The sequence below is a fragment of the Microcebus murinus genome, chromosome 16, assembly GCF_040939455.1.
Source record: "Microcebus murinus isolate Inina chromosome 16, M.murinus_Inina_mat1.0, whole genome shotgun sequence".
Lineage (NCBI taxonomy): Eukaryota > Metazoa > Chordata > Mammalia > Primates > Cheirogaleidae > Microcebus > Microcebus murinus.
This window is the reverse complement of record NC_134119.1, coordinates 53,663,084-53,685,441: the sequence shown is the minus strand read 5'-3', so window position 1 is coordinate 53,685,441 and position 22,358 is coordinate 53,663,084. Positions and strand designations below refer to the sequence as shown.

Sequence of the window (22,358 nt, the reverse complement as noted above, 5' to 3'; positions counted from 1 at the left end):
TGGGATGTCTGGCCCCTCCAAATCTCATGTTGAAATATGATCCCCACTATTCGAAGTGGGGCCTGGTGGGAGGTGTTTGGGTCATAGGGCAGATGCCTCATGCCAGGCCTGGTGGCAACGAGTGTTTCTCATCTATTAGCTCCCAGGGGAGCTGCTTGGTAGAGCCCAGCACCCTCTCCTCCTGCTCTTGCCCCTCTTTCTCCATGTGACACCTGCTCCTCTTCTTCCTCCGTGAGTGGAAGCTCCCTAAAGCCATGCCAGCGCCATGCTTCTTGTACAGCCTACAGAACCTCGAGCCAAATATAGCCCCATTCGCTATAGGGCTCTATAGGTTACCCAGCCCAGGTTATTTCCTTTCTAGCAACACAAGTGGACCAAGACAGCCTGGGACTAGAGTTGGGGGTGGACAGATGGGAGCAGGAAGGGCTCCGCCGTCCTGGGCAGCACCCTTCACTGGGTGCGCTGCATATGTGGCCTCTCCCAAGGCTCCCAGTAATCCACAGGCACCTCTCACCGTGTGGCTCCTCCTCCTCCAAGCCTACGTGGACCCCAGGTAGGTGCTGTTAACAGGACCCATCCCTGCCTGACCTTCGCCTTGCTCCGAGTCCCCTGTGCCTTTCCTTTCTGTGCCCACCACCCACGCCGGAGCCTGAGGCAGTGTCCTCCTCTCCTTGTCCACATTCCCAGGGGACAGGCCGAGCAGCAAGTGAATGCAGGGACTTCCGGAGACGCCAACTGCACTGCTCCATCACCAGCTGGCCAGATGTGGGAGGACACACAGGAACCACTGCCTGGTGTCATGGAACAAACTCTGGCCCCACACATGTTCAAGTCCCACCCCCCACCGCGTGACTGTCTTTGGAGATGGGCTCTCTAAGGAGGTAATCAAGGCTAAAAGGGTCCTAAGAGGGGGGCTCTGATCCATCAGACAGGCAGCCACTACAAGAAGAGGGAGACAGCAGGGCTGTGCTGCAGAGGCGCTGCGCAGAACGCAGGGAGAGCCACCGCCCACAAACCCAGGAGAGAGACCCCAAGAGAAACCACCCCCGACGGCACCCTGATTCAGGACTTGCAGCCGCCAGGAACATGAGAAATACATTTCTGTTGTTTAGACCACCCAGCCCATGGCATTCTGCTAGGGTAGCCTGAGCAGACTGAGATACCTGGGCTGTCATAGTGGAGCTGAGAGGAAGCCAGCAGGAAGAAAGCAAAGGAAACAGATCTTTTCCTTAGGCGCCAAGGCTGCGCCTGGAAGCCATACATTCCTCCTTTCTCCCTCCATCTCCTCAACCCAATTCCAGAAATTACAGGCAGAGAAGAAGAAAGAACCATGAATTGAGTTAGCTATTCCAGGGTGAGCCCGGGCCTTGCCCTAACCCGCTCTGCTACGTGGGCCAGCCCTCAGCAGCACCAGCCTGCGCTTCCAGAACAACGAAACAGGGTCCACTCTGCACTTCACAGCCCCAGCGTGAGTGCTAAACGAGATGCCGCCCTGTCGCGTGGCCGAGCCTGGCGCAGATGGGCGCCCAACAATGCCAGCCCCTGCCCCGCCCGCAGTTTGAAGCCCTCCGCCTCTGTGAGGTCCCCAACACACGGCCACGCGCAGGTGCTTGGGGCAGGGCACCGCCTCCCTGCCCTCTGAGGCAGGCGGCCTGGGGACAGGTGTCTTGACAGGTCTGTTGGGTCAACCCACTTTATAAGTCCATCTTCCAAGTAGACGTCGGCGTAAAAGGACTGGTCATCGTTGATGATTCGTCCCCCTTTGATGAGGAGTCGGTCGCTCTGAAAAGCAAAGCAAGGTAGTCAGGATCATTGGCAAAAAGCTAAGAGAAACTTTTTAAACTTTTGATATAAAAATCCTCGAATATATTCAAAAGCAAAGAAACAGCATAAAAAAGCCCCTTGAGACCCACCCTTCAATACGCCACCATTCTCATTTCACCCGGTACTCCCTTCCACAAAAAACTTTGTTTTTGCTAATGTATTGTAAAACAAGTCCCAAGCATTGTATCTGCCCACCCATACACGCTTCAGTATGTGTCCCTGGCTGTTAAGGGCTTTTTAAATAAACATAACCATAATTCATGACCCAACTAACCAGTTATCAGTCAATAATCAGACCCTGCTGCATTTTACTTGATTGTCTCACAAATGCCTTTTTGTTTGTCTGTCTGTCTGTCTGTCTGAGACGGGATCTTACTTTTTCTGCCAGGCTAGAGTGCCATGGTGTCAGCCTAGCTCACAGCAGCCTTTAACTCCTGGGCTCAAGGGATCCTCCTGCCTCAGCCTCCCTAGTAGCTGGGCCCACAGGCACGCACCACCACACCTGGCTAATTTTTCTATTTTTGTAGAGACGGGGCCTTGCTCTTGCTTGGGCTGGACAAATGTCTTTCGCCGGCTGGTTGGTTTGGCTCAGGATCCATGCCAAGTCCTACGGTGCACCTGCCTCAGCCTTCTCTGCTGTCTCTGTTGACACCCGCACCAGCCCCTCCTCCCTTCTGAATGTCATTCATTTGTTGAAGAAACTGGGTCATTTGTAGAACAGGAATTTCTCAAGGCATTATTAAATATGATAGTGATCAACTTAGAGACATTTTAAAAGATAGTGAAACCCTCCGCTCCTCCCACAGAGCTTGCAACCGACACTGGGATGTCTTCCCCACTTCCCCCGCTGCCCTCGGCTGTGGCCCCGACCCACACATCTTCCCCCGTCCACGTGCTCATCGCCACTCGCGGTCATCTCAGCTCCGAGCCCAGGGCCCGGCCCCGAGGCGCCAGAGGGGTCCAGAAGAGAGCTGGAATCAGCTCCCACGGGCCGACAGATGGAGGGACAGATGTTTAACAAGGCATGGGTGTCAGGGGGCTCAGGAGGAGAGGAGGGGCCTGCACAGAGCCACATACAGCAAGCACAGATGCGGGAATTAAGTCCAGATAAGCTGGACCGGCAGAGTTGCCAGGGAGAAGGCCGGGCACACGCAGCACGTGCTGGGCTGAGAGAGTGACGTGCAAACCCAGAGAGCAGCGAAGAGCAGGAGCCAAAAGTAACACGACCCGTCCTCCCTGCGTTTTACCATGAGCACGTCCCAACTGCTGACATGTTCTTCACAGCTGTCATTTTCAAATGGCTACAAAATATTCCATCTTATGGGCACATAATGAATTATTCAATTATTCCCCCACTGTTAAATATTTAAGTTATTTTCAATTCTTCATAGGGATGTCTATTGCTGCAATGAACACCTTTGTGCACAAAACTTTTTTCTTAATTTGGGTGACTTGTTAAGCAAAATCCTCAGAAGCTCAACAATGGGGTCAAACAGTATAAACCCTGTGTGTGGCCCTCCATGAACACGACCAAACTGCTTTCCAAAAGTGTCTCCCATTCCACACACAAGGATATTGAGCTCGCTTATGTCATCAGCATTTGATTTGCATTTCTCGACGGCTGAGAATTTCTTTCCATGTGCCTATGCACCGCCCGTGTCCTGTCCAAGCTGGAGCTGTGGCAAAGAGCAACACAGCGTCTGCCCGGAAGCCCCGGGTTGGGAGAGGGAGGCGGACAGGAACAGGCCAGCGCGGCTGCTGCCGAGGGAGTGTCTCCTCCAGGACTTGGAGGCTGGGTGGGTATGGACAGAGGGAGGGACAGACAGATGAATGGTGGATGGATGGATCGTGAGAGGCGACTCCAGGGACTGGAGGGAAGAAGGGTGCAGCATCTCTCTGATAAATCAATCCGGTACCGGGTGCAGACTGGTCGGGCTAGCACTGTGGGCGTGAGCCTGCCAGGGCCCTCTGAGGCAGTGTATACAGAAGGCATCTCAGAATGGTCCCAGTGGTCCTATGGCATCTACTGTAAGAGGTGGACAGAGGGTGCTCTGCCAGCCCAGAGAAGAGTTTAGCGCAAACTAAGGAACGAGGGAACTTTCTGAACAGGAACAGATCACGCAGTGGGCTGCTCAAAGCCCGCTGGCCCGCTCCTATATCAGCAGCGCATCTTCCTCAGAGTGAAAGCTGAGGTCAGCGGGGACCCCAGTTAATCTGGAATCCCCACTATTTTGGCAAGTTTCATGCTCTTACTTCCTTCAGGACCCTGCTCAGTGACACTTATCTGAGAGCCCTCACCTTGACTGTCGTGTCTGGAACACCACACACCACCACCCCGACAGCAAACCCTACACCTCCACCCACTTTATGTTTCCATAGTATTTGTCATAGTACATTTGACACACTGTATATTTGCATGTATGTCTAAAATGTGACTTGCTGCACTGGAGGCAGAGCTTGGGTGTGTTACTTGACTTGTGCAGGGCACAAGTTCACAGGGGACCAAGAGCACGTGCACCAATGGGTCTGGTGCCATCTGGAGTTTGCCCAGCAGTTGTTCTCGCTAGGCTTTTAGGTCCATGTGGGCAGGGACTTTGTCTGATTCTGCACTGCTGCATTTCCAATACCTCGGCCACAGCCTACATGCTAGATGGCTGGATGCGTGGATGGATGGATGGGTGGATGGATGGATGGATGGATGGATGGATGGGGGGATGGATGGGGGATGGATGGGTAATGGCTGGATAAATGGATGATGGGTGAATAGATAGATGAATGATGGAGGGAGGGAGGGATGGAGGGAGGAAGGCACAGGTGGATGGATGCATGGGTGGATGGATGGGTGATGGATGGATGGATGGATGGATGGGTGATGGCCAGATGAATGGATGATGAGTGAATAGATAGATGAATGATGGATGGATGGATGGAGGGAGGGAGGGATGGATGGATAGATGTGTGGGTGGATGGATGCATGGGTGGATGGATGGGTGATAGATCGATGGATGGATGGGTTATGGCCAGATGAATGGATGATGAGTGAATAGATAGATGAATGATGGAGAGAGGGAGGGAGGGATGGAGGGAGGGAGGGAGGGATGGGTGGATGGATGGGTGATGGATAGATGGATGGATGGGTAGATGGATGCATGGGTGGATGGATGGGTGATGAATGGATGGATGGATGGATGGGTAGATGGATGCATGGGTGGATGGATGTATGCCTGGGTGGATGGATAGACGGATGGGTGGATGGATGGATGGGTGATAGATGGATGGATGGATGGGTGATGGCCAGATGAATGATGAGTGAATAGATGAATGATGGATGGATGGATGGAGGGAGGGAGGGATGGATGGATGGATGGGTGGATGGATGCATGAGTAGATGGATGGGTGATGGATGGATAGATGGATAGGTGATGGCCGGATGAATGGATGATGGGTGAATAGATAGTTGAATGATGGATGGATGGATGGATGGATGGATGGATGGATGGGTGGATGGATGCATGAGAGGATGGATGGGTGATGGATGGATGGATGGGTGATGAATGGATGGATGGATGGGTGATGAATGGATGGATGGATGGGTGGATGGATGCATGGGTGGATGGATGGGTGATGGATGGATGAATGGATGACGAGTGAATAGACAGATGAATGATGGCTAGATGGGTGGAGGGAGGGAGGGAGAGATGGATAGATGGATGGATGGATAGGTGGATGGATGGATGGATGGATGGATGGATGGGTGATGTATGAATTAATGGATGATGGGTGGATAGATAGATGAATGATGGATGGATGGAGGGAGAGAGGGAGGGAGGGAGGGATGGATGGATGGATGGATGGATGGGTGATGTATGGATGAATGGATGACGGGTGAATAGACAGATGAATGATGGCTAGATGGGTGGAGGGAGGGAGGGAGAGATGGATGAATGGATGGATAGGTGGGTGGATGGATGGATTGTATGGAGGGATAAATAGGTGGGTAGATGGGTGGATGGATAAGTGGGTGGGTGGATGGGTGGGTAGATGGGTGGATGGATAAGTGGGTGGGTGGGTGGGTGGGTAGATGGGTGGATGGATAAGTGAGTGGGTAGATGGATGACTGAACTGATTCTTGAAAGATGAATGGGTGAGGGGGGAGAGAAAGGCATCACAGCCATGAGTCAAGTAAGAGAAGTGTGAAGCAACCTATCCTATTCTCCAGAAGGAGCGTCTCTAGAAGAAGGAGCTTCAAGTTAAGTTGCTCCCAGGCCCAACAACCTATTTTTATCCCTAAAATAGAAGCCAGACATGATTTGTGCATCCCCAGGGAGGAGACTTACCAAGCCCTCTGGACGACGCCCAAGCCCAAGGCAGAGAAGCGGCCTGGGCCCTGCACGTCCAGGAGGCACAGAGGAGCTGCAGTGCAGGTCTCCCAGCACACCGGGAAGCAGGGCAGAGTGCGCCTTCAGCAGCTGCACACGGCCTCTGGAACGTGGCACCCGCAGGCCGCTGCTGCCTTGTCACATTTAATAGCTGGCTCTCTGGGCTCAGCCTGAAAGGTGGTATTTAATGCACTGCATGCCAGAAGACAGGCACCAACCCTCTCTGCTCTTCCAGAGTGAGTCGGCGGAGCTTGTGCTCAAACTCACCCCCTCCCCTACTACCACCAGACACCAAGTGCAGGGACCTCAGGGCTCCAAGCTCTTGGCATCGCTGAAGCACCAGCATATTTCTGAAAAAATAAGCTCACAATAAGGTAAGAGCTGATGTGACATCTTCATGTTCTTTCTTAAAACTGGTAGTTCCTTTGCCTTTTCTCTTTTTTTTTGACCAGTATGAAAACAAGTTTATTCTATCTTGTCATTGTTATTGTTTTCCTCCCTGATCCTAGTAACATGGAATGCTTGAACATTTTACACATGGCACTTTCAAAGCCATGTTCTTCAGAACTCTAGGTCAGAAGGATTTGGGTAGATACTGTTCCGGAAAGGGGTTCCCTGGTGCAGTGAGTTTAGAAAATTCTGGTTATACAGAAAAAATGATAGTTGTTATGACAGAACTTCTCACATCCTTTCCTCTGCTGATGTGGGATGTGAATAGTCCAAAGGGGAACTGAGTTTACATCTTTTCCAAACTTAGATCCCCTCATGGTGTGGAAGAGCTGAGAGGATGCTTGTCCAGGAAAGACGCCGTAGGGAATGTGCTTTGAGAGGGTTAGGGCCTTCGTGCTGTTTGCAATGAACAGCTTTTATGCAATGTTAGGTCTCACGGACCTCGGACAGAATCAGAGACAGGTGTGGCCTCCAACTTTGCACTACTAACAGGGGCGCAGGTTAGACCCAAGGTTTCCTAACTTCCTGTCCAGCGTTTAGGCCACCAAGCCATGCTTTTGTCATAGTCTAGAATCCATGACGTCCCACAGAAAGAGGAACCTGGAAACATCCCAAGTTCTGTGATCTAAGGACCTTACGCTCATGGCTCCCTTTTTCATGCATGAAATTGTGGGTGTAAAAACCCACAGAAGGGTACACCAATAAAAGTACATTTTACTGTATGTATAATGTTATTTTATATATATTCCTGAAATTAATAACAAAACTCCCACACTTGAAAAATAACACCGGTGCTGTCTGCTGACTCACACAGGATTACCGTGAGGGGTAAACAGTTAGCAGACGGGAACAATGGCATGCTGTGCATAAAAATGACTATTTACATACTTTGAAGAAAATCAAATGCCTATGCAAAAGTCAACGAAAACCAAACAGTTGAGCCTACTAGCTAGGGTACACCAGAGACTGCCCGTTCACCCCACGGTGACAGCAGTGACCTAAAGCAAATCATGATCAGTGTGGCTCATGTCCTTGCATCAGTATGGCATGAGAGCAAAACATTCCGAGGTTCCAACCCTTACCCCACCTATTGTCCATGTGACTGACTTCTCTAAGCCTCAGTTTTCTCATCTATAAAATGGGGTCACTGGCTCTTATTCAATCCTACACAGGATTTAGTAAACGTCTGCTGGGCAGGAGAGGGGCGAGCAAGGGACAGGGAGTGAGAAGAGAAGAAGGGTAAGATAAAAGAACGATAAAGAGGGGGGCAAAGACAGAAAGGGAAGAAAGGAGAGAGGAGAGAAACAAACAGAAAGGGGGGAAGGGTAGCCTGACACATAAAAACGTCTCTTTTCCACTTTTAAAAATCCCCCAAGAGCCTACCCACTGGCCGGAGCAGAAGCTGGCGAAGTGGAGCCTGCCCGCACAGCCTGCGGAGGCGTCCTCGCCACGCTCCAGCCGAGCCGAGCCGGGCCGGGCCGGGCCGAGCCCAGCCCAGCCCGGCCCAGCCCGGCCCAGCCCGGCCCAGCCCAGCCCAGCCCAGCCGAGCCGAGCCTGCGCCGCCGCGCGTCCAAGGAGCAGCCAGGCCGGAGGAAGAGCTTCTTCCCCAAACCCACTATCATCTCCCGCCCAGCCCCAACCTCGAGGAGAGAGCTGATGTGGGCGTGACACTTTTGTTCTTCTCACAGATGTGAAGTGTTATGTTGAGCTCTACTCACAAAAAGTAGCCTTTAAAGCTTCCTGCGTTCTTACCCATACAACAGCAGAGTAAACGACAAGTGTCAGCCCTGCCAAGGGAGGTTCCTGAGCACAGTGGATTGTGCGCCTCACTCACTGCTCAGAGCAAAGCGTGAAGCCCTGGTTCTGTGCTCCTTCCCTCATGGTCGGAATAAACTCTGTCATCTCCACCTCAAAGGCGGCTGTCAGAAGGGAATAAAATCAATTAAGGTCTGGAAATCCTTAGAAAAAAATAAGAGATGCTATTCTTACCAAATCAACACGTAACCAGAAATCACTGGTTTAGCAACCTTGGCTATCAGGGGAACAGCAGAGAACCAAAGCTGTTATTACAGAGACAGGAAAAGACAGCGGCTATGTCATCAAGGAGGGAACGTGGGAACTGAATTCTGAAATGGGAGCAGAAGTTCACAGAGCTGGAAAAATGGGGAGCAGGGGAACATCCCAGAAAAATAAATAGAAATAAACAGCACACACACAGACACAGTGTTCTGAAAGTTCCAGGTTCCATGCGCAGCTGAACAACGTGGGGGAACTGCCCACGGCGCTGAGCCTCCACTAGGCACTGGACAGCCAGGTCTCTCCAAACCCAACCCTGGGGTGCTGAAGGTCCCTCCCCTCCTACGCACCCCACTGCGGCTTCTCACTGCCTTTCCTTCTCAGCTTCTTGGCAACTCTGTAGTCTGTCATTCTCACAGAACCAAAATAGTTGTGACATTTCACAATGAATGCACCTGGTCTCAAGTACCTGTAGGTCTCAGCGTGCCCTTTCAATACCGTCATTCTCCCACCCCAGGAAGCTGGGGGAGGCCAAGCGCTCCCACGTCCCTACATGCTCCACTGATGCAGTGACTAGAGTCTGGGTCCGTGAGCAGGCGAGTGTCCACACAGGGTCCCGAGGCCGAGCAGACCTGCAGGAGGCTGCCCGATTCCTCAGTGGGAGGGGCAGGAGAGCTCGAGGGAACTAAACGGCCAGTCTCTTCTGAGAGATGAGGAAACCTTCCCTTCCAAACGGCAATCGGAGAGGAGTCTCAAGGAGAGGAGAGCAGCTCTGAGTCGGTACAAATGTGCCTGCCCAAGCACAGCATGCAGGTAGAACTGCAGCCTCCACGGCCAAGGGTATGTCAAGGCGAGTTTTCAACGTTCTCAGACCTTCAAACCCCACAGGCAGCGAGGCAGGCTCCCGTCTGCAGCTCAGAAGCGCAGGCGGGCAGGCCCCTCACACAGCCCGCAGCATGGCACCCTGGCCCGGCAGGTCCTCGCGACGCCCGGCAGTTGCCTGCTGAAAATTCCAGTCTACGTGTTTCTACCAAGATTTTCATTTCCCAGACCTGGATGGTGCAAGTCACACTTTTAACAAACATCCCAGTAATTTCAGCGTAGCGCCTCGGTGGGCTGTGTTACTCATCCGCCACTCCTGCTGTCCGCCCTCACGCCCGGAGGCTGCAGGGCAGCCCTGCCCACCGACCCTCCCGCCCAGAGAGCGAGAGAGGCTGTGAGGGCACCCGTCAGAGCACGACGGCTTTGAGAGGCAGGTGGGGTTCAGCTCTTCTTCCTGAGAGCCTACCCCATGGAAACCACACCAGCCAAGGAACAGCAGCCCCGGAGTGATGTCATATGAGGAGGTGACACGAGGAGCAAACAGAAGCCTGGAGACAAATCCAGCAGGGCCCAGCTAAGTGCCTACCAACCACAAACCCCAATGCAATAGGTAAGTATTTGTTGTCACAAGCCAGGGCGTTTAGGGAGTCTTTGTTATGCAGCATCACTGCGGCAAGGTGCCTTGATACACCAGGCGTGCTGGGAGCCACGGGGATTGCTGTCCGAGAGGTTTTACAGCTCAAATCCTAACGTCGACAACTTGGTTTCTGCCTTTAATAAATGGAGCCACCCCCTCCCAAGTTCCCCCACCCAGCTCTTCCCCCAGCTCCTCTCCCCAGCTCCCCCATCCAGCTCCCCCTAGCTCCCACACCCAGGTTCCCCCCAGCTCCCCCAGCTCCCACACCCAGGTTCCCCCCAGCTCCCCCAGCTCCCACACCCAGGTTCCCCCCAGCTCCCCCCAGCTCCCACACCCAGCTTCCCCCCAGCTCCCACACCTAGCTTCCCCCCAGCTCCCCCCAGCTCCCACACCCAGGTTCCCCCCAGCTCCCCCTAGCTCCCACACCCAGGTTCCCCCCAGCTCCCCCTAGCTCCCACACCTAGCTTCCCCCCAGCTCCCCCCAGCTCCCACACCCAGCTTCCCCCCAGCTCCCCCCAGCTCCCCCCCAGCTCCCACACCCAGCTCCCCCCAGCTCCCACACCCAGCTTCCCCCCAGCTCCCCCCCAGCTCCCCCCTAGCTCCCACACCCAGCTCCCCCCAGCTCCCCCCCAGCTCCCACACCCAGCTCCCCCCAGCTCCCACACCCAGCTTCCCCCCAGCTCCCCCCCAGCTCCCCCCAGCTCCCCCCAGCTCCCCCCTAGCTCCCACACCCAGCTCCCCCCAGCTCCCCCCAGCTCCCCCCAGCTCCCCCCCAGCTCCCCCCAGCTCCCACACCCAGCTCCCCCCAGCTCCCCCCCAGCTCCCCCCAGCTCCCCCCAGCTCCCACACCCAGCTCCCCCCAGCTCCCCCCAGCTCCCCCCAGCTCCCCCCAGCTCCCACACCCAGCTCCCCCCAGCTCCCACACCCAGCTCCCCCCAGCTCCCCCCAGCTCCCACACCCAGCTCCCCCCAGCTCCCACACCCAGCTCCCCCCAGCTCCCACACCCAGCTCCCCCCCAGCTCCCACACCCAGCTCCCCCCAGCTCCCACACCCAGCTCCCCCCCAGCTCCCACACCCAGCTCCCCCCCAGCTCCCACACCCAGCTCCCCCCAGCTCCACCCCAGCTCCCCCCAGCTCCCCCCAGCTCCCCCCAGCTCCCACACCCAGCTCCCCCCAGCTCCCACACCCAGCTCCCCCCAGCTCCCCCCAGCTCCCCCCAGCTCCCACACCCAGCTCCCCCCAGCTCCCACACCCAGCTCCCCCCCAGCTCCCACACCCAGCTCCCCCCAGCTCCCACACCCAGCTCCCCCCAGCTCCCACACCCAGCTCCCCCCAGCTCCCCCCTAGCTCCCACACCCAGCTCCCCCCCAGCTCCCACACCCAGCTCCCCCCAGCTCCCCCCAGCTCCCACACCCAGCTCCCCCCCAGCTCCCACACCCAGCTCCCCCCAGCTCCCCCCCAGCTCCCACACCCAGCTCCCCCCCAGCTCCCACACCCAGCTCCCCCCAGCTCCCCCCAGCTCCCCCCAGCTCCCACACCCAGCTCCCCCCAGCTCCCACACCCAGCTCCCCCCAGCTCCCACACCCAGCTCCCCCCCAGCTCCCACACCCAGCTCCCCCCCAGCTCCCACACCCAGCTCCCCCCAGCTCCCACACCCAGCTCCCCCCAGCTCCCACACCCAGCTCCCCCCCAGCTCCCACACCCAGCTCCCCCCCAGCTCCCACACCCAGCTCCCCCCAGCTCCACCCCAGCTCCCCCCAGCTCCCCCCTAGCTCCCACACCCAGCTCCCCCCTAGCTCCCACACCCAGCTCCCCCCAGCTCCCCCCAGCTCCCCCCAGCTCCCCCCCAGCTCCCCCCAGCTCCCACACCCAGCTCCCCCCAGCTCCCCCCCAGCTCCCCCCAGCTCCCCCCAGCTCCCACACCCAGCTCCCCCCAGCTCCCACACCCAGCTCCCCCCAGCTCCCCCCAGCTCCCACACCCAGCTCCCCCCAGCTCCCACACCCAGCTCCCCCCCAGCTCCCACACCCAGCTCCCCCCCAGCTCCCACACCCAGCTCCCCCCAGCTCCCCCCAGCTCCCCCCAGCTCCCACACCCAGCTCCCCCCAGCTCCCCCCAGCTCCCCCCAGCTCCCACACCCAGCTCCCCCCAGCTCCCCCCAGCTCCCCCCAGCTCCCCCCAGCTCCCACACCCAGCTCCCCCCAGCTCCCCCCAGCTCCCCCCAGCTCCCCCCAGCTCCCACACCCAGCTCCCCCCAGCTCCCACACCCAGCTCCCCCCCAGCTCCCACACCCAGCTCCCCCCAGCTCCCCCCAGCTCCCCCCAGCTCCCCCCAGCTCCCACACCCAGCTCCCCCCAGCTCCCACACCCAGCTCCCCCCAGCTCCCCCCCAGCTCCCACACCCAGCTCCCCCCAGCTCCCACACCCAGCTCCCCCCCAGCTCCCACACCCAGCTCCCCCCCAGCTCCCACACCCAGCTCCCCCCAGCTCCACCCCAGCTTCCCCCCAGCTCCCACACCCAGCTCCCCCCAGCTCCCCCCAGCTCCCACACCCAGCTCCCCCCAGCTCCCCCCAGCTCCCCCCAGCTCCCACACCCAGCTCCCCCCAGCTCCCACACCCAGCTCCCCCCAGCTCCCCCCCAGCTCCCACACCCAGCTCCCCCCAGCTCCCACACCCAGCTCCCCCCCAGCTCCCACACCCAGCTCCCCCCCAGCTCCCACACCCAGCTCCCCCCAGCTCCACCCCAGCTTCCCCCCAGCTCCCACACCCAGCTCCCCCCAGCTCCCACACCCAGCTCCCCCCCAGCTCCCACACCCAGCTCCCCCCCAGCTCCCACACCCAGCTCCCCCCAGCTCCACCCCAGCTCCCCCCAGCTCCCACACCCAGCTCCCCCCCAGCTCCCACACCCAGCTCCCCCCAGCTCCCCCCAGCTCCCCCCAGCTCCCCCCAGCTCCCACACCCAGCTCCCCCCAGCTCCCCCCAGCTCCCCCCAGCTCCCCCCAGCTCCCACACCCAGCTCCCCCCAGCTCCCACACCCAGCTCCCCCCAGCTCCCCCCAGCTCCCCCCAGCTCCCCCCAGCTCCCACACCCAGCTCCCCCCCAGCTCCCACACCCAGCTCCCCCCAGCTCCCACACCCAGCTCCCCCCCAGCTCCCACACCCAGCTCCCCCCAGCTCCCACACCCAGCTCCCCCCAGCTCCCCCCCAGCTCCCCCCAGCTCCCCCCCAGCTCTCCCCAGCTCCCCCTAGCTCCCTCCCAGCTCCCCCCAGCTCCCCCCCAGCTCCCCCCAGCTCCCCCCCAGCTCCCCCCTAGCTCCCCTACGCAGTGTCCTCACAGCAGCAAGTGCTCCACCACCCCACGGCACACTCACTCATGTGTATTCACAGAAGCCTTCTCGTCGCCTTTGACTCTGCCTCAGGGGACAGCCTGTCAGCCTGCGCCCTTAGCCACAACCCAGGAAGTGGCAACGGGTACGAGACTGAATCTAATTAACACACATTTGTCCTCCCTGGCATGAGCAGGGGGCAGGGTGGCTTTTCCTCCTTCATTAATCAGAAATGCACATGGTCCCCATGGACTGCAGGCCCGTTTCCATGGCAACTGCAGTTACAACGTGTGATCTGAGGCCCTGTCATACTTGCAGACATTCAGAAATACTCCGGGGTGGACCAAATATCTGACTTTAAAAAAGCACAAGCCTATCGTGACCCTGAGAGTGGGCAGGGCCTCCAAACCGCCTGTGGAAGGGTGACTGGAGCGAGATACGCCATCCATGCCTCGGCCGCCTTCATGCCGCCTGGTCTCTGCTTCATGCCTCACACAAAGAGATCTGAACAGAAACTCACTGCCTTAAGAAATTCACATTGCTTGAGCTCATAGTGTCAGTTCTGCATTACATGGGTTTTCATTTTCAGTTCTTAGATCACCTGAAGAAGTGGGTATGATTACTAGAAATGAGGAAATCAGAGAGGTGAAGTAATGTACTCAAGGTCACATAGCTGAGAGATGGCACAGCTGGATTTGAACCTAGAGCCAACTGGCACCTCTACTGTAACCACCCCCTGCCTCCTGGTGGTTAGTCTAGTGCCGTGTTCTCCTCACTGTACCTGGCTAATGTGTCTGAGCCTCAGTTTCCTCCTCTGTAAAATGGGGACAAGCAGCAGCATACCACAGTGACCCATTCAGCCATTTATCAGGCACATTATCTCATGCCTTGCACCTCACCTGCCCTCCAACAGGACTGCTGGGAATGTGGTCAAAAGAGGACAAGACAGCTTAAAGGCTCTGGAAGTCGCACGGGATTCTCTGGGGGAAAGATACGAAGTGCAGAGACCTTGTTCACCTAACACACATTGACAGCGCCTCTGGCTAGCCAGCTGCCTTCGTACTTACTACTCATTTCAAGCTACTTTAACAACGAGGCAAAGCGGTGGCTGGCCAAGGACGCGGGTGCAGAGGCCAGGCTGCCCGGGTTCTTATCTGGCCCCGCACCTCCAAATCCTGTAATGTAGGCGAGTTTCCCATCGTAATGCAGAGGGGGGTTTTGGAAATTAAATAAATGAACACACGCATAGCACTTAGAACAGTGCCTCTTTTTAAGTTCTTGCAACATGAGGAAATAAATAAATCTCATTAAATTCTCAGTTCCGCCCGCAGCTTCTCTCTAACCTCTCTCATCCCAAACCTAACTCTTTTCTAGATCCTGTTGCTTCTACTCTGGAAATGTTATCCTACCCGCCTGCTGACTCCACCTCCCACTGCACCTGCCCCGGGTCAGCCCTCAGCCCGTCTCCCTGCTGCCTGTCTTGTCCCCTCCACACAGCAGCCAGAGTGCCCTTTCTGAAACACAAATCCAACGCTGTCTCGCCTCTCCTCAAAAGCCTCCTCACGTGAGTGACGAAGCACACCCTCCTAGGCTCTTCCTGGCCCGTGCCCTGCCCCCTCTCGTCCTTGCCCCCACACGTCCATCCACTCTCCCCACACTCTGGCTCCCTAAGCTGCACCTGCAAACCGCCCGCGGGGCCTTCCTGAGCACGGATCTCCTGCTGGGTGTGCCCCGACAGTTGCTCTCCAACCCCCCATCGTGTTGTGCAATGTCCCGGCTCCAGGACCAGGTGGGTGGTCACTTCTCGGAGTTCCCACAACGCGAGGCCGGCACCCCTCGTCAGCCTTTGTTCATGATGCTTCATCTTCCAGCCCATTTTATATGTCTTATTTCCTCCATTAGCCTGTGAGATCCTTGACTTGATGCCTTAGTGGGTGATCTTTGGCAAGATACTTCATCTCCGTTGGCTTCACTTTCCCATCTATACATGGAACCCAAGTGCCTGCCTCACAGGATCACTTAGGATAACACGTGAAAGCACCCAATACACTGAACAGTAGCCTAGAACGTCTAATGTTCTCTGCCAAATGTTCTGTGTTTATGCATTTAAGGAAGCAAGAAAAAGTTTCCACACCTTTTACCAGCTTCTCAAAGGAGTCTATGGCCTTAGGAAATCTTTAAACTAGTTTAAAAGGTACCCAATAATTATTAATAAAGTTTTATTTTCAATTCTTTTAGCTCTGCATGCTCAGAAATAAACTATAGCAAAAAGAAAACTAAGAGAAGAGGAAAAGAAAGGGGAAAAAAGGAAAGAAAAATCCAAACATTGCACCTGGAAATTGTGCTAGATGACGAATAAAGAGCTGCATGGTTTGGAAGAGAAGGTCTCGGGCAACAGAGAACTGCCTTGCAGGGTCCCTGGGCAAGCAGTGTGCACGGGGAAGAGAAGGTCTCGGGCAACAGAGAACTGCCTTGCAGGGTCCCTGGGCAGGCAGTGTGCACGGGGAAGAGAAGGTCTCGGGCAACAGAGAACTGCCTTGCAGGGTCCCTGGGCAGGCAGTGTGCACGGGGAAGAGAAGGTCTCGGGCAACAGAGAACTGCCTTGCAGGGTCCCTGGGCAGGCAGTGTGCACGGGGAAGAGAAGGTCTCGGGCAACAGGGAACTGCCTTGCAGGGTCCCTGGGCAGGCAGTGTGCACGGGGAAGGAACTGTGGAAGACCTGAGGGCAAATGCAGAGCAGCAGGCAGACTCTCACTACACAGAAAGCAAAGCCTTCCAGCAAGAGAGCCGTGTGAGAGTAAGGCCGCTGCGTGGGAAGTGGCGGGCTGCGCACCAGACGGGTGCGGGGAGGGGCATTTGGATCCGCACTACACTAGAGGGGAGAAGGGCAGGGGCAGAGAAGCAAGGAATATTCTTTCCTGCCTCCTCACATGCAGAAACAGGAAAGTTTTACATAATTTAGAAGGTTCCTTTCAACTTTTACGTTACAGAATCAAATATCTGCTGAGAATGTATTAGGGTATAAGCTCTAAGGGTCTAGAGATATGGTCTAAACAAAGTATGTGGCAATGTTTCTAATAATTTGGGGACAGATACAAAGTTTCCTCAGCCACCCGTTTGCTCTGTGCAGTTCTGTGTCAGATCCAATGAGACTTGCTATGGGATGGACCCCAAGACCTGACACCAGGTCGCTGTTCAGGGAGGCCCAGGGAGAAGGGAAGATGTGCACCATGGCCATCCAGCTCATGTGTGGAAAGCTCCTGTCGTAAAAGCTTTCTCTTTAGTGTGAAATGCAGTGAAGCCCCATAAACAAAATCCCTTTCCCCACTGTCAAACTACCACCATAGAAGCTCCTGGTTCCTTTGCACTCCAAAATTCCTTCATGCCACCTTCATCTCCCTCTGGGTGGAAACTGCCTTAGTGCTAAATCCACAGGTAGGGTATTTGTTAAGGAACACTAAATGCAGTTGTAGCTAAAACTCTTTTGTTGTTTTTGACAGAGTCTCAATCTGTCACCCTGGCTAGAGTGTGGTGGCATCATTATAGCTCACTGCAGCCTCAAATTCCTGGGCTCAAGCGATCCTTCTGCTTCAGCTTCCCAAGAAGCTGAGACTACAGGCACACACCATGATGCCCAGCTAATTTTGCTATTTTTAGTAGCTGGACTCAAACTCCTGACCTCAAGCAATCTTTCTGCTTCGGCCTCCCAGAGTGCTAGGATTATGGGCGCGAGCCACCTCACCCAGTCCTAAAACCTCATTCAGCAAAGAATCACAGTTTACAATCTGGGCTTCATTTGCTCACCCACACAGTGTGGAGTCCCTGCCATGAACCACCAGTGTGCAAGAGAGCTCCTGAGATGCTTAGGAAAACCAGACATTGTCCCAGTTCTCCAGGTACTCACGGCTAAGTGGAGCAGACGGACATGAGTGACGAAGCCATGTTACTGAGGAGGGAGCACTCACAGTGCCCAGCCCCAGAAGGATGGAGCCTCCATAGAGAATGGGTACAGCTGCTGCAAAGGCAGAGGGCCAGAGAAGGTGAGCCTGGTGGAGAATGTTCTAGATGCCTAGGACACACAGCCAGGGAAGAAGTAGGGAGCTATGTCCACACACATTTCCTCCTTTTAGCTTCTTGCTTCTTTTCCTAGAAGCTTCTCTAGGAAGCTACTAGGACCCAGACACCACCGCAGTTCCCAAGCCACCAGCACCAATTCAGAGCTATCTTTTCTCACAGCAAAGTCAGGATTTGGTCATTACACCCCTCTAGGGCAATGGTTCTCAACTTTACTGTGTTCAGAACATACATACAAACAATATACAAATTTTCAGTATTCTGGAAGGAATTAAAGACCTAAAATAAGCCTGCAACCATTACCATGCCATCCTACTACAGCGTGACTGTCTATTTCACAGGACCTGATAGCTGCTAATAGCTTGCTTACTCTTCAGCACCACGGCGCTGTCCACTGTCCTGACCCAGTTCTCTTACATGCTCACAGGGCAAAGTCCTCTGATTTCCCTTTCCAGGGAACAAGGTACGTTTTATCACAGCTAATCAGAGTCTGTTCAACACCTCTCTGCTTCTAAGTGCTCATGGCTCCACCTCAAAGATGTTGCTAGAATAATCTGTAGACTTGGTTGTAGCAAACACAAACTTCAGATGCTGATCAAAATTTAGCAGCACATCTGCAGAGGGTTTTTTCAGTACATTACTGTGCTCACAGCATGTGGGCTGAGAATCACTGGTTGCTGGAATATTCTGCATTTTCATATCTTCTACCAATGCCTCTTGTACATGGGTCCCTAATGTCTATCTCTGGCTCTCGCCTCTCACCCCCATTCAATCTACTCCTAACTGCCCATTGAGACACCTCTTTGGAGCCTGTTCCCAAATCCAATTCAACCTAAGAACAATGCTGAGCCTTTTCTTCCAAACTCAACCCCTATGCTTTCTGCCCACTTCATCATCAGCTGCAACAGGTGTTTACTAGCATCTCTTACATGTCAGAACTTTCACATTTAATCCTCATATCCCCTCCAGAAAGACTGGCTTTGAGCTTCTCCCCACTGATTTAGGGTTTGATCATGACTTCCTTTGGCCAGTACACTATGGCAGATGTGAAATATGCCAAATTTGAGCAGAAGTTCTTAAAGAGACTTCAGATTGCTGCCAATTTCTTGTACATTTCTGCTCCTTCAGTCTGAGTCTCAAAATAAGGACAAACATTGAGCAGACCCACCCTCCACCAGCAGCCAGGGGCAAAGTTGCAGCCACCCCACAGCTCTCATGTGTTATGAGCAAAAAGTAAGTACATGTTGTGGAGACTGTGAGGCTGTGTGCTATGGACTAAAGCTGATGAAAGCACCAATCGGCAGCAGCAATCACAACAGCCAGCCCACAATGCATTTACCACAGGCAGATGCTACTCTAAGCATCTGACACATATTAAGTCATTTAATTTTCAGGGGGAAAAACCCCTATTAAATATTATGATTCCCATTTTACAAATGTAAATTTGTATAGAGAAAATTTATACATAGAAAGAATAAGTGGCCTGCCTAAATTACACAGCTAGTAAGTAAAACAGCCAGGATTCAAGCCCACATGGTCTGGCTTCAGAATCTACCCTCTCACATGCTGCTTGCATCATATCACCCTCCCAGCTCAGGAACTTCCAGTGCTGTCCTATTACCCACAGAAGAAAGTCAAGAGTATCCAACAGCTTGGAACTGAATTATCTAATCCAACTCCTTCACTGTAAAGAAAAGGAATCTAAGGCCCAGGGAGAAAAAGTGAGTTGCTCAAGATCAAACAACTCATTAGTATCTGAGCCACACCTGAACTCGTGTGTCATTTCCATCACTTTGAGTGCATGCTGCCTGACTTCCAAAAGCCTTACAGAGTCCTCTCCCATAGCCTCACCCATTCAAATTTATTTCCCATTCCTCACCCTCTGACTTAGCTGAGTGTGACACTCCTTACTCTCTTTTGACCATACTCATTCCCCAGCCCGGGTCTCCTCCATGCTATTCCACCTGGTGTGCAAGTTCTCCCCTTGCTCTTAGCTTGTGCCATCCTCCAAACTGCAAGAAGCCACCCCTCGTTGCTTCTGCTGATGCTGAGTCCTCTCTCCTCTGAACTCCTCTGACACCTGTGCTCTGTTCCACAGCCCAGCCTTAGCCTTTCTTCAGGTGTTTCATGTGCATGCACTTTGTCATTCACATGGAAAGGTCATTAAAGTCAGGGATCACCCTCGTGTGTGTGTGTGTGTGTGTGTGTGTGTTTTAAAGTGTACACACTTTACCTGCCCATCACACCTGCTGGTTAGTTGCCATCTGAATTTTCATTTCCCCAAAGATAGAGCATGAGTTTAGAGAAAGGAACTATGATCAACTGGACACTGACCATGTGCCAAGCTTGCTCATGTATGTCATATCGTGAGTGTGCGTGTTTTGTATATTCAGTCTTAGCAAAGTTCATTGCATGAAACAGGCCTTCATGCTTAAGGTGACATAGTTATGGCAGTATCACCCTGAGACATTTTCTAAGAATTTGATCTGAGCCAAATAATTTTTTCCCTAAGAATATGGTCCCCTTTTCCTTCTGTGACCAAGGCCTCCACATCTCCGAGGCTGTTTGCGTCTCTGCCCCAGGTGACGGTGATAGCAGCTCAGAGTTAGGATCAGATGTCCACCTGCAGCCACTCCAGTGTCCTAATCACTTGCATGTTTGTTCTCTGACCTGCCTAGATCCTCAGTCCTGGTGTTTGACTTCCACCTGATTTCACTACATGTATGACAAATCACTTGTAGGCATCTCAAATCCTTTGTGCAGAAAGGCAGAGAATAAACTGAACATCTATACATAGGATGAATGTCACTCTTGTGAAAAATAGAACAGGCCTCACACATTTTTTGCATATTTGTACATTAGAGTAACTCATTCAGCCTGATGTGATCTTTACTTAATCTTTCTTCCCTGATTACCTTCACTTTGATCAGACACACACACTCAAACACACACAAACCCATTTACACACCAAAGACACACATATACATATACACACACAATTACACACACACACACAGTGATTTTCCTAACAGGCAGACCCGCCCATCTACCCTCTCCATTTGAATGTGAGCTCTCCTTCCTCCCCACACCAGTGCAAGAACCTTTACAAGCCACTAAATCTCTCAGTTTACCCTTTGGGAAACAGGGTGATATACCTCAGCTGCCTTCCTCACTGTTCTGAGAACCAAGAGGTAACGGCAATCACTTTGGATGTCTGGACTAAAGCAAACACACATGATCAGCATTCATGAAATCTCATTTTTAATAGTCATAATTTGTAACCATCATGGTGGACATCCTTGACATTCCCCCACAATTAGGCAGACCTCCCTCTTTGGTGGCTCTATTTGGAGCCACAAGCTTCTGCAGGGCCATGAAGCCATGTGCCTTTGTCTGCTGAGAGCCACACCCAGGATGTTCGACTCACTTGGCCGCTGCAGTGGGCACAAGCAGCAGCTTCAGCTGAGTTAATCACCGTCTGTGCCATTCATTAAGGGAAAAAAAGCCACGCATGAAAGAGAGCTTTATAAATATTTTAAACAATCCTTGGGGGCAGAAGCTAAGTGTTTCTGCATTTCCCCTCTTCCTTCTCTCGCAGGCTACTCTATTATCTCAGGAACCAGCTGAGGCGGAGAAAAGAGGGAAAGATACCATAACACAATCAACACAAGTAGAACTTCTAATTCAGCCTCCCTGCCTTTGTCCACCCTGCTCCCCAGACTGCCATGCTCTTCCTCACCCCTCCCCCACTTTAATTCCCTTCTCCTGTCTCTGAATTCACTGGCAAAACAGCGTCCTTTATCCCCATTGTGCAGATGAGACACCGTGGTCCACAGTGACCCAGCATCCAGCAGGAGGGAGGCGGGGGATGCAGCTTAGAGCTGTACCTGCTACCCCTGTACTTCTTCCCATGGACCACATCTTTTTCTTTCTTTCTTTTTGAGACAGAGCCTCATTCTGTCACCCAGGCTGGAGTGCAGTGGCATGGTCACAGCTCACAGCAGCCTCAGACTCCTGGACTCAAGCAATCCTCCCGCCTCAGCCTCCCAAGTAGCTGGGATTACAGGTGCGAACCATCACACCTGGCTAATTTTTACATTTTTTGTAGTGATGGGGTCTCACTACATTGCCCAGGCTGGTCTCAAACTCTTCAGCTCAAGCAATCCTACCACCTTGGCCCCCCAAAGTGTTGGGATTACAGTGGGAGCAACCGCATCCAGCCCTTGATTTTTTTCAAGCCCCCAGATCTCTCCAAAGGCTACACACACCATGGCTGCCAAAAACACCTTGGCCATCTCCAGGGACTGCTCTATCTGCTCCGTGACGCTGCCCTTGGAGGCAGAGGGTGAGTGCTCCCGATACAGACTGTCCTTTGGTTTCTCCAACTCGCCAAGTCCTTTGCCTCTGGGCCTCAGAGGCCACAGGAAGAACCCCACCTTCCCCCCTGTCCCCTCTGCTCCCCCACCCGGGTCTAGTCTTGGTGTCCCTGCTAGGGTCTCCCCCAGCCCCCGTGCTCCCTTAGGGCACTCACTAGGCTTTCCTGCCATTTCGGGCTGGCGTCAGCTTGGCTGAGCTCTGGGAGAGCAGGGAGACCCAGCCATCTCCGCCCCACGTGCCCCAGCGCCCAGCACTGCCAGGCTGACTGTTAGTAACGACTTATCACGTGACTGCTATGAACCAGGTTAAGGTGCAGCATTTGGAAAGCCACAGTGCCCACTCATTTGTTTCATGACATTTGAGGGAAGGGTTTGGTTCTGTTGCAACATGTGCATTACTTGCAAAACGTCCTCAGGAAGCTGAAGGGTCCTGCAAAGAGGCCCCACAGGCCTAGCCTC

At 54.2% G+C, this 22,358-nt stretch overlaps 1 protein-coding gene across 2 annotated transcripts in view; it reads right to left on the bottom strand.

The window, feature by feature from the left end:
* CRMP1 (collapsin response mediator protein 1) overlaps positions 1-22,358 on the bottom strand; it is an 87,379-nt gene that overhangs the window by 57,980 nt on the left and 7,041 nt on the right. For both annotated transcript variants that reach the window (XM_012739722.2, XM_012739725.2), the window contains exon 2: positions 1,694-1,782. In XM_012739722.2, coding sequence (XP_012595176.2) covers positions 1,694-1,782 — 89 coding nt within the window. The remainder of the gene's footprint in view (positions 1-1,693; positions 1,783-22,358) is intronic.